Genomic DNA, 14,106 nt, shown 5'->3' on the forward strand with positions numbered 1-14,106 from the left:
TTAGATAAGTATGTACGAAGAATTAATATAGCTACGATCATGAACGACACATCCGATGTGTCGAATAAAGAAGACGAACATTTGGAAATACCACAAGCAGCTGGCACACAAAAATATGACAAATAAGTGATTAACATCTGCAGGAAACGTTACTGCCGTCTCCTGTTACACCAGTAAGAAAGAGATCATATTGAAATCTGGGAGAGAATGAAGTCACTTTTCCCAAAACTTACAAAAAGTGCAAACAAGTATTTTTCCATCATCACAGTATCCGTGCCAAGCAGGTGCCTGTTCTCAGAGGCCGAGGAACTATATTATCTACGCATATTTTCCTAAATTCTGCGTTAAATTGTTATATTAAAAAAAATCTTTTTTTAAAAAATGAATTTTCTTTACAAGATCAGTTCTATTTAGTTCTGTAATCTGATTTACTAGGGTAATCCCAAAAGTAAGGTCTCCTATTTTTTTTATAAGTACAGAACTCTGTGTGGCAGTTGGTCACACTGTTATGATGAGTGCTTCACGCGCTGTGTGTAAACGTGCACGCCGCGCTGAGGCGCTGTCTTGGCTTGGCAGCCGTTGAGAATGGAGTTCCCGTTGGAAGTTACAGCCAAGTGCTAATTGCGCGCAGTTATTCGGTTTTTGAACGCCAAGGCCACTGCGCCGATTGAAATCCATCGCCAACTGACGGAAGTGTATGATGAGTCGTGCATGGATGTCAAAAATGTTCGTAAGTGGTGTAGAGAGTTTGCAGCTGGTTGGACCGAAATTCACGACGAACGAATGAGCGGGAGACTGTGTTGAAAGTTGAGCAAAGCATGCGTGAAGATCGGCGGATCACCCTGGATGGTCTCTGCACCCGGAAGCACCGCTCACAGAATTTTAACGGAAACATTCAATTACCGGAAGGACCACATGCGGCAACGAGATTATGCTTCCCGCGCATTTCTTCGCCGCTTTGCAGCCGAACAGGACAACTTTCTGGACTCATTTGCCGCGGGTGACGAAACCTGGACGAGACGAAGCAACAATAACGCCTGTGGCGGCATCCTTCTTCGCCAAAGCCGCGGAAACTCAAACAAACACAGTCCGGCGGTAAAGTCATGACAACCGTTTTTTTAGGATCGGAAAGAGGAATTGTTGGTCGACTTTATGCCCACTGGGACCACAATTGACGCCGACAGGTACCGTGCGACTCTGAAAAAACACCAACGAGCAATTTAGAACCGGAGAAGAGGAATGTTGAGCAAGAGCGTACACATTCTCCACGACAACGCTCGCCCACACATTGCTAGGCAAACCGTTGCTCTCCTGCAACAGTTTCAGTGGAACATATTCACTCACCCTATAGTCCTGACTTGGCGCCCAGTGACTATCACCTGTTCCCTACGTTAAAAGAACGTTTGGCCAGAAAGCGATTCAGCTCCGATGACGAGGTGAAAGAAGAGGTTCATAACTTTCTAAACAGCATGGCGGCGAGCTGGTATGACATGGGCATACAAAAACTGCCACAGCATCTACAAAAATGCATCGACAGAAATGGTGATTATGTCGAAAAATAACAATGTTCAAACTGTAAACTGATGTAAACAATTGTGGAAATAAACAAGTCTATGTATTTATTAAAAAAATAGGAGACCCTCGTATATGAAGGCAGTTTATCATCACATCAATCAGTACCATTATGTTTAATTTTAGGAAAGGTGGGTAGATTTCTGATGAAATAGGTGACTATTTCCAGTTCCTATGTGTTTTAAAAAATGTCTGACCACACAACTTAGGTTCTTGTATTATGCTGCTTAAAAGTAAAATCGTTTTGGTGTGCTTTTTCTAGTAATTCTAAAATACATAGAAACATCTTAAATACATCGATGTATCGTTTTTAAAAGCAATGTTCTTTTAACAGCGATGCTTTTCCACATAAGCATTCATGTCTCAACATTACTGCTCTTGCGAGCAATGTTGCAACCCTGCTTCTGATCGTTATTACAATGTGCAGATTGCCATTGACTGTTTGTTGCTTGTAGTCAACAGACGAAACACTGATAGTAAGTCCAGATTCTTGACAGCCTAAGCAATGCTTCGTTCTCGGCTAATGTGTACCATTTAATGTGAGATGCTACGCTTGTAAGTGATCTAATGAATCTTATTATGCCAATGTTTCTCTTACGATAAATACTTTTTGTTCAGCAGTAAACTGTCTTGAGTGCGTCTGCTCACGAACTTCGCTAGATTCTTTATCTGGGATGTAGTCCACTATATTTATTTAGTAAAAATATTTTCTCTGTGCATCGTTTTTATTCTTTTACACAGTACATGTGACACGGCCCAACAAATTATTGTGCCTCCCATGTTTTAAATCTTGAACAATATCAGGCTTACCAACATCTAAATGTTTCAGCGGACTTCTTGCTATTTCGTAGAAATCATCAGTCAACCCTTGTACCCACAGCTTTGATTTTTCCATTATGAATCCTACTGTACAGATGGGAATCTGTGTTATTCATACAATGCAGGCTTTCACAGCTGATATTTATAAAATTCCTGATATCTGCCTTATGCGCATTAAGGCTGTGGTCGGAGGCATAATTCTTTGTCCAAGGTTTCGCCTTCCCGTGCGGCAGACATAATCAGAAACTGTGACTACTCAGAAAGCAGTTGGAGGCATTAACAAGCACAGCAAACAGAACTGTTTATATGTATCCATGCAATGGACGGTTCGTGATGGCGTCAGACATCTGCCTAAAGATACGCTATCTATTACAACAGTTTATGATGACTGCGCACTATGTGTGAATTTGGGTGACAACTGTGTTTATCTGAGGCAAGCCTCAGTTATGAAGTTATATGATCTAGATACTGCGCTACATCTTGCTTTGGACAGATTGAACCGTTGTTTGCCGGGCATAGATACAATGATGTTGTAAACTTCCTATGTGTGGATAGTGTACATGTTGATGATTTGAAGCATTACCTTCGTTTGCAGATGAACGCTGAACCAAAGCAGAAACAGATTAAATTTGTGTGTGAAAAACATGAATAATGTCAGGCATTCATTGGCTTGAGGGAGATACATGCAGAATTTATTGCATGTCAAGAAGCTTTATTTGGGAAATACTGTACAGGTGTGAAGAAGATAAAGAAAGAGTCAGATGATTTTCTTGAAATACTGCATCCTATATATGTAAATAAATAATGTACGTATATATAATCTCAAACTATGTTTGAGATGCAAAAGAAGACCTGAAGAAGAAGAAGAAGAACGGAATTCTCCCCCCTGATAATATACGAGCAATTATTGTAGGTCCATCCAACTGTGGCAAGACTAATTGGAAATTTGTGCTAAGGACTATGGGACCAAATTGCTGAGGTCACTGGTCCCTAGGCTTATGCACTATTTAATCTAACTTAAGCTAAGGACAACACACACACACACACCCATGTCCGAGGGAGGACTCCCACTTCCGAGGAGGAGAGCCGCGTGAACCGTGACAAGACTGCACAGCAGCAAGACTCATGTCCTCATGATGCTGTTAACACATGTGAATGGAGTCCGATTTGAACATGTTTGTGTATTCTGAAAAACACTGATTCAACCCAAGTATCTGCTATTGCGCAGTGTAGATGTTTCATCGATTTGGTAAAGAACTGCGACCCATATGAAGTAATGAGCTGCTATAGTAGTGAATTCGACATGTCCTTATACACGGCCAATAATCCTTACGGTGTTATTTCACAGAACAAGAAGGTTATTGGTCTTATAAAGGACGAGGCGAATGGATTGCCAATCGTGGATTTTGTAGGTCTACACAAAAAAATGTATGCGCATCACACATTGGAAGGTGCCACCCAGAGCGGGTTAAGGGTGTGCGTTGTATGGCATCGAGAGCCCTCTCTATTTGCAGTGCCTGTGCAGAGGTGTTCGCGGTGTTGCACCGCAACAACTGCATATGGTGCGGCAGACCAGTATTCGACCGAGAGGACGATAAAAGGGTCATTTGTGATAACGGGATTGAAACTCTCCCGTACGCACACTACTCACTTGTAGTGCGAAAAGGGGTGGAGGGGGGGGGACTGAGTGATAGTGATTGTGTGTGTGTGTGTGTGTGTGTGTGTGTGTGTGTGTGTGTGTGTGTGTGTGTGTGAAAGAAAGAAAAAGCATAAACAAAAATATTAAAAAAGCAAAAAATAGAAAAAAATTATATATTGATTTATTTGTTCATAAGCAACGTATGTGTAGCCTGTAAATATACACACAATATACGTACGTACCGTGTGCATCTTGTAAATAAAATAGCTTGTAAGTTTTTTCACCTGCCGCTAGCCATCCAAGTCAGAATAGTTTTTAAGTGTATATATATATATATATCTATATAGCTCACAGTCCAATAGAATTGTTATTGCAAAAACCTTTGCTATTGGAGACTATTGAAATTAGATTCTAAGCGTGCACAGTCCATCAGAATTATTGTAAAAGCTATGCTTATGGGGCTGTGAAATTTAGTTGTTGTAAAGAAAGTATCTCCGCATTAGTTTCTTGCGTAGGTTTATAAAATAATTTCCTACCACTGTTACTGTTGTAGCGAGTAAGTTAAAAGTATTTCTGCATTGGAATAGCAGAGTCAATTTATACCTCAAGAATACTATATTGTACCTCAAGAACTATACTGTATGTGTGTGAACTGAATAAACCAAGAAAAAAATTAGTCACCATATGTCTTTGTTTTTGTTGTTGTTATTATTTACAAGAAAACCCTATCCCCTATTGCATTATGTATGTATATGTATATAAAGGCTGTGCATGTCTCAAATGACATTAGTTTTGCTGAAGATGGGTGCTATTAAGGAGGTGAAGTTTAAGATGGAAGATAACAAAATAAATAGAATGGTTGTATGGAATTATGCCTATCATGCAGCACGAATTGGGTTATGGGAGCAGGAGGCACGTGACCGTGTCTGCAGACATGTCTAAAATTATATCTCCTGTGCTTGAAGAAAACCACAGACATAACATGTGGTTAAAACTGTACACTGTCAAAGCGGGAACAGGGTTGGGAAAAAAAGAAAAAAAAACCACAGAGGTTGTGAGGTAAAAATTCATTTCTTTCTTATCCAACGAAAAATTAATTTTACATTTTCATAAGCAAACACTTCAACACTATTTTCACACTACTTCTTCAGGAGTCGATGGAGAGCAGGACACCCATAGAATTCCAGGTCTTGAATAGCAGCAAACTTAAAGATTTGACGCATCCATGAGATCTTCTTCTTCCCCTTCACGTAAATGATGGTATCCGTGTGATCGAATAATTTGAACGCCCAACTAGCTAATAGATCGACTACGACTGCTCATGGTATCAGCTGCTGCAGGTACTACAGCTCATTCGAATGAGGTTGTTTCAGTAATCTTTGAGCTTAGAGAGAGAGGTATCATCGAATAAGTATGGAGACAGTAGTTCGAGAACTGCACAAGCCAGCAAGCAAAACATACAATTGTAGGCACGTTATGGTTAAAGGTTGGGATGACTTATGGCAAGCTGATCTTGTAGATATGAGGGAGTATTCACGTGATAATAATGGATTCAAATATATTTTAATGGTTATTGACCCATATTCATAATTTGCCTGGGCATTACTGTTAAAACAAATATGGGTAGAAATGTCAGGGATGTTTTTGAGCGTTTGCTACAGACAGGAACGAATTGATGCCCAGACAGCCTCCAAACCGACCACGGCGGGGGGGTTTTCAACAGGTATTTCAAGATCGTGATGCAGTGATACGGAGTACATCACTGCTCAACATTCACTCACCTGAAAGCAAGTATCATGGAGCACCTGAATAGAACAATAGAAGGTCGAATGTGGATACGTTTTAACTTTCACGGCTCATACAAATGGACAGATATCCTCCCAGAATTAATTGCTCAGTAGAATCCAACCAAACATACCACAGTAAAAATGGGACCAATCGACGTTCGTGATAATGGACTCATGGATACGGTGTACTATCGCATTAAAATGCTGGATCCACACAGACAGAAATTTAATGTAGGTGATTTGGTACATATCTTAAAACACAAGACAGAATTTGGGAAATCATACGTACCGAATGGGTCAACAGAGATATTTACGGTTTCAAAGGTGTAAAGAACGAATCCTAGAACTTATATGTTGAAGGGTAGTAAAGGCGAAGAAACTGCAGTCTGCTTCTACACCGAGGAGTTATAGAAAAGCTCAGAAATGGACGTGTGTCTCGTGGAAGGAATCATAAGACGTCGGGGAAATAAACCACTAGTCAAATGGCTTGGTTTTCCTGCTGCACAAAATAGTTGGACTGATGCTAAAGATTTGCTATATAATGGTGGCACACAGTCCACAACCACTGCAGTAGCTTAACATAAGTGATACGAGACGCATTAGAGGAGGTGGTGCTATTCTAGACGAACTGCCACTGGAATTACACATCCTTGGGCATAACTACTGTGGACCTGGGACAAAGCTTCAAAAACGCTTGGCATGAGGTGATAAGGGGGTTAATATGCTCAACGAAGCGTATATGGAACATGACATCGCTTTTTTTTTTTTTTTTTTTTTTTTTTTTTTTTGTCGTCAGTCTACTGACTGGTTTGATGCGGCCCGCCACGAATTCCTTTCCTGTGCTAACCTCTTCATCTCAGAGTAGCACTTGCAACCTATGTCCTCAATTATTTGCTTGACGTATTCCAATCTCTGTCTTCCTCTACAGCTTTTGCCCTCTACAGCTCCCTCTAGTACCATGGAAGTCATTCCCTCATGTCTTAGCAGATGTCCTATCATCCTGTCCCTTCTCCTTATCAGTGTTTTCCACATATTCCTTGATATTAGTATACTTCTCTTGGCCAGAAATGCCTTCTCTGCCATAGCGAGTCTGCTTTTGATGTCCTCCTTGCTCCGTCCGTCATTGGTTATTTTACTGCCTAGGTAGCAGAATTCCTTAACTTCATTGACTTCGTGACCATCAATCCTGATGTTAAGTTTCTCGCTGTTCTCATTTATACTACTTCTCATTACCTTCGTCTTTCTCCGATTTACTCTCAAACCATACTGTGTACTCATTAGACTGTTCATTCCGTTCAGCAGATCATTTAATTCTTCTTCACTTTCACTCAGGATAGCAATGTCATCAGCGAATCGTATCATTGGTATCCTTTCACCTTGTATTTTAATTCCACTCCTGAACTTTTCTTTTATTTCCATCATTGCTTCCTCGATGTACAGATTGAAGAGTAGGGGCGAAAGGCTACAGCCTTGTCTTACACCCTTCTTAATACGAGCACTTCGTTCTTGATCGTCCACTCTTATTATTCCCTCTTGGTTGTTGTACATATTGTATACGACCCGTCTCTCCCTATAGCTTACCCCTACATTTTTCAGAATCTCGAACAGCTTGCACCATTTTATATTGTCGAACGCTTTTTTCAGGTCGACAAATCCTATGACAGTGTCTTGATTTTTCTTTAGCCTTGCTTCCATTATTAGCCGTAACGTCAGAATTGCCTCTCGTCCCTTTACTTTTCCTAAAGCCAAACTGATCATCACCTAGCGCATTCTCAATTTTCTTTTACATTCTTCTGTATATTATTCTTATAAGCAGCTTCGATGCATGAGCTGTTAAGCTGATTGTGCGATAATTCTCGCACTTCTCAGCTCTTACCGTCTCCGGAATTGTGTGGATGATGCTTTTCTGAAAGTCAGATGGTATATCGCCAGACTCATATATTCTACACACCAACGTGAATAGTCGTTTTGTTGCCACTTCCCCCAATGATTTTAGAAATTCTGATGGAATGTTATCTATCCCTTCTGCCTTATTTGACCGCAAGTCCTCCAAAGCTCTTTTAAATTCCGAGTCTAATACTGGATCCCCTATCTCTTCTAAATCGACTCCTGTTTCTTCTTCTATCACATCAGACAAATCTTCACCCTCATAGAGGCTTTCAGTGTATTCTTTCCACCTATCCGCTCTCTCCTCTGCATTTAACAGTGGAATTCCCGTTGCACTCTTAATGTTACCACCGTTGCTTTTAATGTCACCAAAGGTTGTTTTGACTTTCCTGTATGCTGAGTCTGTCCTTCCGACAATCATATCTTTTTCGATGTCTTCACATTTTTCCTGCAGCCATTTCGTCTTAGCTTCCCTGCACTTCCTATTTATTTCTTTCCTCAGCGACTTGTATTTCTGTATTCCTGATTTTCCCGGAACATGTTTGTACTTCCTCCTTTCATCAATCAACTGAAGTGTTTCTTCTATTACCCATGGTTTCTTCGCAGCTACCTTCTTTGTACCTATGTTTTCCTTCCCAACTTCTGTGATGGCCCTTTTTAGAGATGTCCATTCCTCTTCAACTGTACTGCCTACTGCGCTATTCCTTATTGCTGTATCTACAGCGTTAGAGAACTTCAAACGTATCTCGTCATTCCTTAGTACTTCCGTATCCCACTTCTTTGCGTATTGATTCTTCCTGACTAATGTCTTGAACTTCAGCCCTGTCTTGAACTTCAGCCTAATCTTCATCACTATTATATTGTGATCTGAGTCTATATCTGCTCCTGGGTACACCTTACAATCCAGTATCTGATTTCAGAATCTCTGCCTGACCATGATGTAATCTAATTGAAATCTTCCCGTATCTCCCGGCCTTTTCACAGTATACCTCCTCCTCTTGTGATTCTTGAACAGGGTATTCGCTATTACTAGCTGAAACTTGTTACAGAACTCAATTAGTCTTTCTCCTCTTTCATTCCTTGCCCCAAGCCCATATTCTCCTGTAACGTTTTCTTCTACTCCTTCCCCTACAACTGCATTCCAGTCGCCCATGACTATTAGATTTTCGTCCTCCTTTACATACTGCATTACCCTTTCAATATCCTCATACACTTTCTCTATCTGTTCATCTTCAGCTTGCGACGTTGGCATATATACCTGAACTATCGTTGTCGGTGTTGGTCTGCTGTCGATTCTGATTAGAACAACCCGGTCACTGAACTGTTCACAGTAACACACCCTCTGCCCTACCTTCCTATTCATAACGAATCCTACACCTGTTATACCATTTTCTGCTGCTGTTGATATTACCCGATACTCATCTGACCAGAAATCCTTGTCTTCCTTCCACTTCACTTCACTGACCCCTACTATATCTAGATTGAGCCTTTGCATTTCCCTTTTCAGATTTTCTAGTTTCCCTACCACGTTCAAGCTTCTGACATTCCACGCCCCGACTAGTAGAACGTTATCCTTTCGTTGATTATTCAACCTTTTTCTCATGGTAACCTCCCCCTTGGCAGTCCCTTCCCGGAGATCCGAATGGGGGACTATTCCGGAATGTTTTGTCAATGGAGAGATCATCATGACACTTCTTCAATTACAGGCCACACTGCAATAAAGATCTATCAAGTCGTCACATTGCAGATAGGATTTTAGCTGATAAGACTAAGGCAATACGGAGAATATAGGATATTGGTATAGGTCAACGCATCGCAGCATTTGCATTTGATAAAAGCATGCGAGGAAAAATTAAGTTGGGTTTAGGAGTGATGAATTTCAAGCGAGTTATGAATGCTGCACATTGTGCACTAAACAAGAAGGACAAGGGTGGGATGCAGGGCTGTTTGAAGAACTGTAGCCTGACAGCGACGTATGCAACTAAAAACGCACTGAAGCAGGAAGGTGCGGGAAGAAGAAGAAGCGGATCAGTTAAAGCACCTCGAGTTCTACCAATACCCAAGACATCTGGCAGTTTTCTTCCATTTCTCATCAGGGCCCTCTACACACTCTCGGCAGTAGGGTCCCTCGCTGGTCGTGCTGCAGCTATTGCTCGAATGGTCAACAACGCGCAAAACTTCCAAGCGCAGTTAGAAGAAGCAAGAAGAGAACTGCATGATGGAAGCCGCGGCCATGGGAATAGGACTATACTTGAAACTGTACAGGTAAGAGCTAGGTCTATTCATAAATTAAAAAAAAAGCCCATTAGCGGCCCTACCAGATCGACACATAAGTGTGTGTGTGTGTGTGTGTGTGTGTGTGTGTGTGTGTGAGAGAGAGAGAGAGAGAGAGAGAGAGAGAGAGAGAGACCGACCTGAGAGAGAGAGAGAGAGAGAGAGACCGACCTGGCGGCAGCGGGTGCAGGGTGACGGCAGTGCTGAGTCGGCCGCCGCCCAGGCTAACCAGGTGCGGCAGCTCGGCGTGCACCTTGAGCGCTCGGCCCGCCTCGCGCACCTCCAGCCCGGCATCGCACGGCGGCGGCGGCTGCTGCTGCTGCTGCTGGGGCTGGCCGGCCACTCCCGCCGACATCTGCAACAACAGGCCAGCGCCTCATTTCAAATGCCGTGTAGAGCCGAAGCCTGCTTACATCGTTAGGTTTACTGGTCATAAGACACGAAACGCAGCGTTGTAACGTTATGAAACTCCCTGAAGACTAACTGTGTGCCACACTGGGACTCGAACCCGGAACCTCGCAGTATCTGAGGTTCCTTCAATTGGAGACCGCCAATTAGAAAAGGTTTGTTTTATTTTTGTCTTTTTTTACACTCTTTCATACAGAAATTTTCACCATACAGACATGGATTAATAATGCAGATTATATACGGTTCAGTCACATTAACGTGACCGCTGGCTACGTTCGACATCAACGTGAAATAACCACTCACAGACGGCAAGTGACAGCACTAGAAGTGGAGGCAGTACGTGGCAACATTGCAGGTGTCACCGAGCGAGGTGCACAGTTGATAGCACACTGGACTCGCATTCGGGAGGACGACGGTTCAAACCCGCGTCCGGCCATCCTAATTTAGGTTTTCTATGATTTCCCTAAATCGCTCCAGGCAAATTCCACGATGATTCCCTTGAAAGGGCACGGCCGACTTGCTACCCCATTCTTCCCTAATCCGAAGGGACCGGTGACCTTGCTGTTTGGCCTCCTCTCCCGAATCAATCAACCAAACAATCAACAATGCATTCTTCGTACATCCATAGTTGTTACTACCCACCTTCCTCACGGAGCACGTCCATATCTCATCACTGACTTCTAGTATCAGGCGCACGCAGTTGACGTCAACAAGTGTTCTACATCTACATGATTACTCTGCAATTCACATTTAAGTGCTTGGCAGAGGGTTCATCGAACCACAATCATACTATCTCTCTACCATTCCACTCCCTAACAGCGCGCAGGAAAAACGAACACCTAAACTTTTCTGTTCGAGCTCTGATTTCTCTTATTTTATTTTGATGATCATTCGTACCTATGTAGGTTGGGCTTAACAAAATATTTTCTCATTCGGAAGAGAAAGTTGGTGACTGAAATTTCGTAAATAGATCTCGCCGCGACGAAAAACGTCTTTGCTTTAATGACTTCCATACCAACTCGCGTATCATATCTGCCACACTCTCTCCCCTATTACGTGATAATACAAAACGAGCTGCCTTTTTTGCACCCTTTCGATGTCCTCCGTCAATCGTACCTGGTAAGGATCCCACACCGCGCAGCAACATTCTAACAGAGGACGAACGAGTGTAGTGTAAGCTGTCTCTTTAGTGGACTTGTTGCATCTTCTAAGTGTCCTGCCAATGAAACGCAACCTTTGGCTCGCCTTCCCCACAATATTATCTATGTGGTCTTTCCAACTGAAGTTGTTCGTAATTTTAACACCCAGGTACTTACTTGAATTGACAGCCTTGAGAATTGTACCATTTATCGAGTAATCGAATTCCAACGGATTTCTTTTGGAACTCTTGTGGATCACCTCACATTTTTCGTTATTTAGCGTTAACTGCCACCTGCCTCACCACACAGCAATCTTTTCTAAATCGCTTAGCAACTGATACTGGTCTTCGGATGACCTTACTAGACGGTAAATTACAGCATCATCTGCAAACAACCACCCAGGTCAATTATATCGATCAAGGCCTGAAGATGACGTTACAACGTTGAAACTAGTTGCCAAAATAAAATCGACACCTCAAATACAGCTGGAGGAATTTCTTCATTTTTAATATAAACAATGCAGTCGTCGTAATGTGGAAACGGAGCTATTTATGTGACCTCCAAAAGGGCATCAGTAGCTTTGGGGCCGAAGGTGGAAGCATTTCCGAAACGGCGAAGTATGTAAGGTCTTCGCGTGCCGCCGTGGTTAAAATATACCGTGCACGGCAAAACGGCGGTATACAAAATCGGCGCCTTGACAACTGTGATGCACCACAGGCCGTAGATCACCGGGATGAACGACGGTTGAAGAGATGTGTACTGGCGAACAGACGAGCAACGCTTGAGCAGCTAATCGCCCAGATGAACCAACATGCTACAAATGCTACCAACAATCTCTCTTCCAGTACCGTTCAGTGAACGTTGCAGCGTATGGCCCTCCGCAGCAGGCGGCTGGTTCACGTACCCGGGCTGACTGCTGTTCATCAGCGACGAAGGCTGGAATTTGGACGCCAGTACCGCGACTGGACGTCCACTGAACGCCAACAGGTGGGGTTTCCAGATGAATCACCTTCTATCCTCCATCGGACAGATGGCCACTGGCGTGTACAGCATCTAACGTCGGAAAGCAAACACCCTGCAGCAATTGTCGGAAGGTCCAGGCCTCAGGAGGGAACGTTACGGTCTCGGGATTGTTTTCGTGCAACACCCTGGGTGATCTCGTCATTCCAGAAGGCGCAATGGATCGACACAAGTGCGCATCTATTCTTGGAGACCTTGTCCACCCCTACATTAAGTTTGTTTTTCCTCGGCATGATGCCATCTACGAGCAAGACAATGCAGCGTGTCATATAGGTCAAAGTGTACGTACATGGTATACCTTACTTCCCTGACCAGCAGACTCCCCGGATTTAAACCCAATCGAGACTCTGTGGGACCACCTCAATCGAGCTCTTCGTGCCATGGATCCTAAACTGAGAAAGAGCACAGCTCGTGACGATACTCGAGTCAGCATGGCTCCGCATCAATTTCAAAACATCCAGAACCTCACTGACAATCTTCCTGCGCATTTCGCAGCTGTCCGCACTGCAGAAGTTGTTTATTCAGGCTTCTGACAGGTAATTTCAATGTGCCTGGGCAGTGTAAAATTTGTGTTTTTCTTTGGAGATTAATGTTGAGAACTACGTACTAACACCCGTCTGTGCTTTTATACTTCACGAACATTTGAGACACAACACCAACTTCATCTGCCTGCTGTGAACTATATCCAGTGGGATATGTTTGTGACACTGAGGCATGTAAGTCGGCTCGATGCCGTAAAAGGTACTCTTGTGGCAATATACAGGGGCACCAATACGCCATGGTGCCCACCAGGTGCCGCCGCCTGTTTGCCACGGGTGCCCGACAAGTTACTGAAACCGAGGGCACACAACAACAAATCGACTTTGCCCCTTATAAATGGCTCTGAGCACTAGGGGACTTAGCATCTGAAGTCATCAGTCCCCCAGAACTTCAAACTACTTAAATCTAACTAACCTAAGGACACCGAGCGAGGTGGCGCAGTGGTTAGCACACTGGATTCGCATTCGGGAGGACGACGGTTCAATCCCACGTCCGGCCATCCTGATTTAGGTTTTCCGTGATTTCCCTAAATCGCTCCAGGCAAATGCAGGGATGGTTTCCTTGAAAGGGCACAGCCGACTTCCTTACCCGTCCTTCCCTAATCCGACGAGACCGATGACCTCGCTGTTTGGTCTCTTCCCCCAAAACAACACAACAACCTAAGGACATCACACACATCCATGCCCGAGGCAGGATCCGAACCTGCGACCGTAACTGAAGCGCCTAGAACCGCTCGGCCACTGCGGCCGGCCCCTTATAAATATTGGCCGTTCTGACAGTCAGCTGATCGAACAGAGAGACATCGAGTTGCCGTCAGTTTCAGGGGTTGCTACCACTCTACCGTCATCCTGACGAGACCACCTGCCAGGAGTCTAGATGGAGCACCGACGGACCAAGAGTCGAAATGAGGCCCTCGTAGCCAGCAATCACTGGACGCTGGACAGGGGTTTGCTCCGCCGGCGTCTGCGCTTATGTCACTTGCCACAGTTAGCGTGGCCGCGCCACTCTGCCACATCTGTTG

General features: G+C 43.6%; 1 protein-coding gene across 4 annotated transcripts in view; it reads right to left on the reverse strand.

Moving 5' to 3' along the window:
- Positions 1 to 14,106, reverse strand: part of LOC124596554 (pleckstrin homology-like domain family B member 1) — a 1,048,367-nt gene that overhangs the window by 295,388 nt on the left and 738,873 nt on the right. For all 4 annotated transcript variants that reach the window (XM_047135740.1, XM_047135739.1, XM_047135737.1 and 1 more), the window contains one exon: positions 10,150 to 10,333. In XM_047135740.1, the coding sequence (XP_046991696.1) occupies positions 10,150 to 10,333 (184 nt within the window). The remainder of the gene's footprint in view (positions 1 to 10,149; positions 10,334 to 14,106) is intronic.

Source organism: Schistocerca americana, chromosome 2 (genome assembly GCF_021461395.2).
Source record: "Schistocerca americana isolate TAMUIC-IGC-003095 chromosome 2, iqSchAmer2.1, whole genome shotgun sequence".
Lineage (NCBI taxonomy): Eukaryota > Metazoa > Arthropoda > Insecta > Orthoptera > Acrididae > Schistocerca > Schistocerca americana.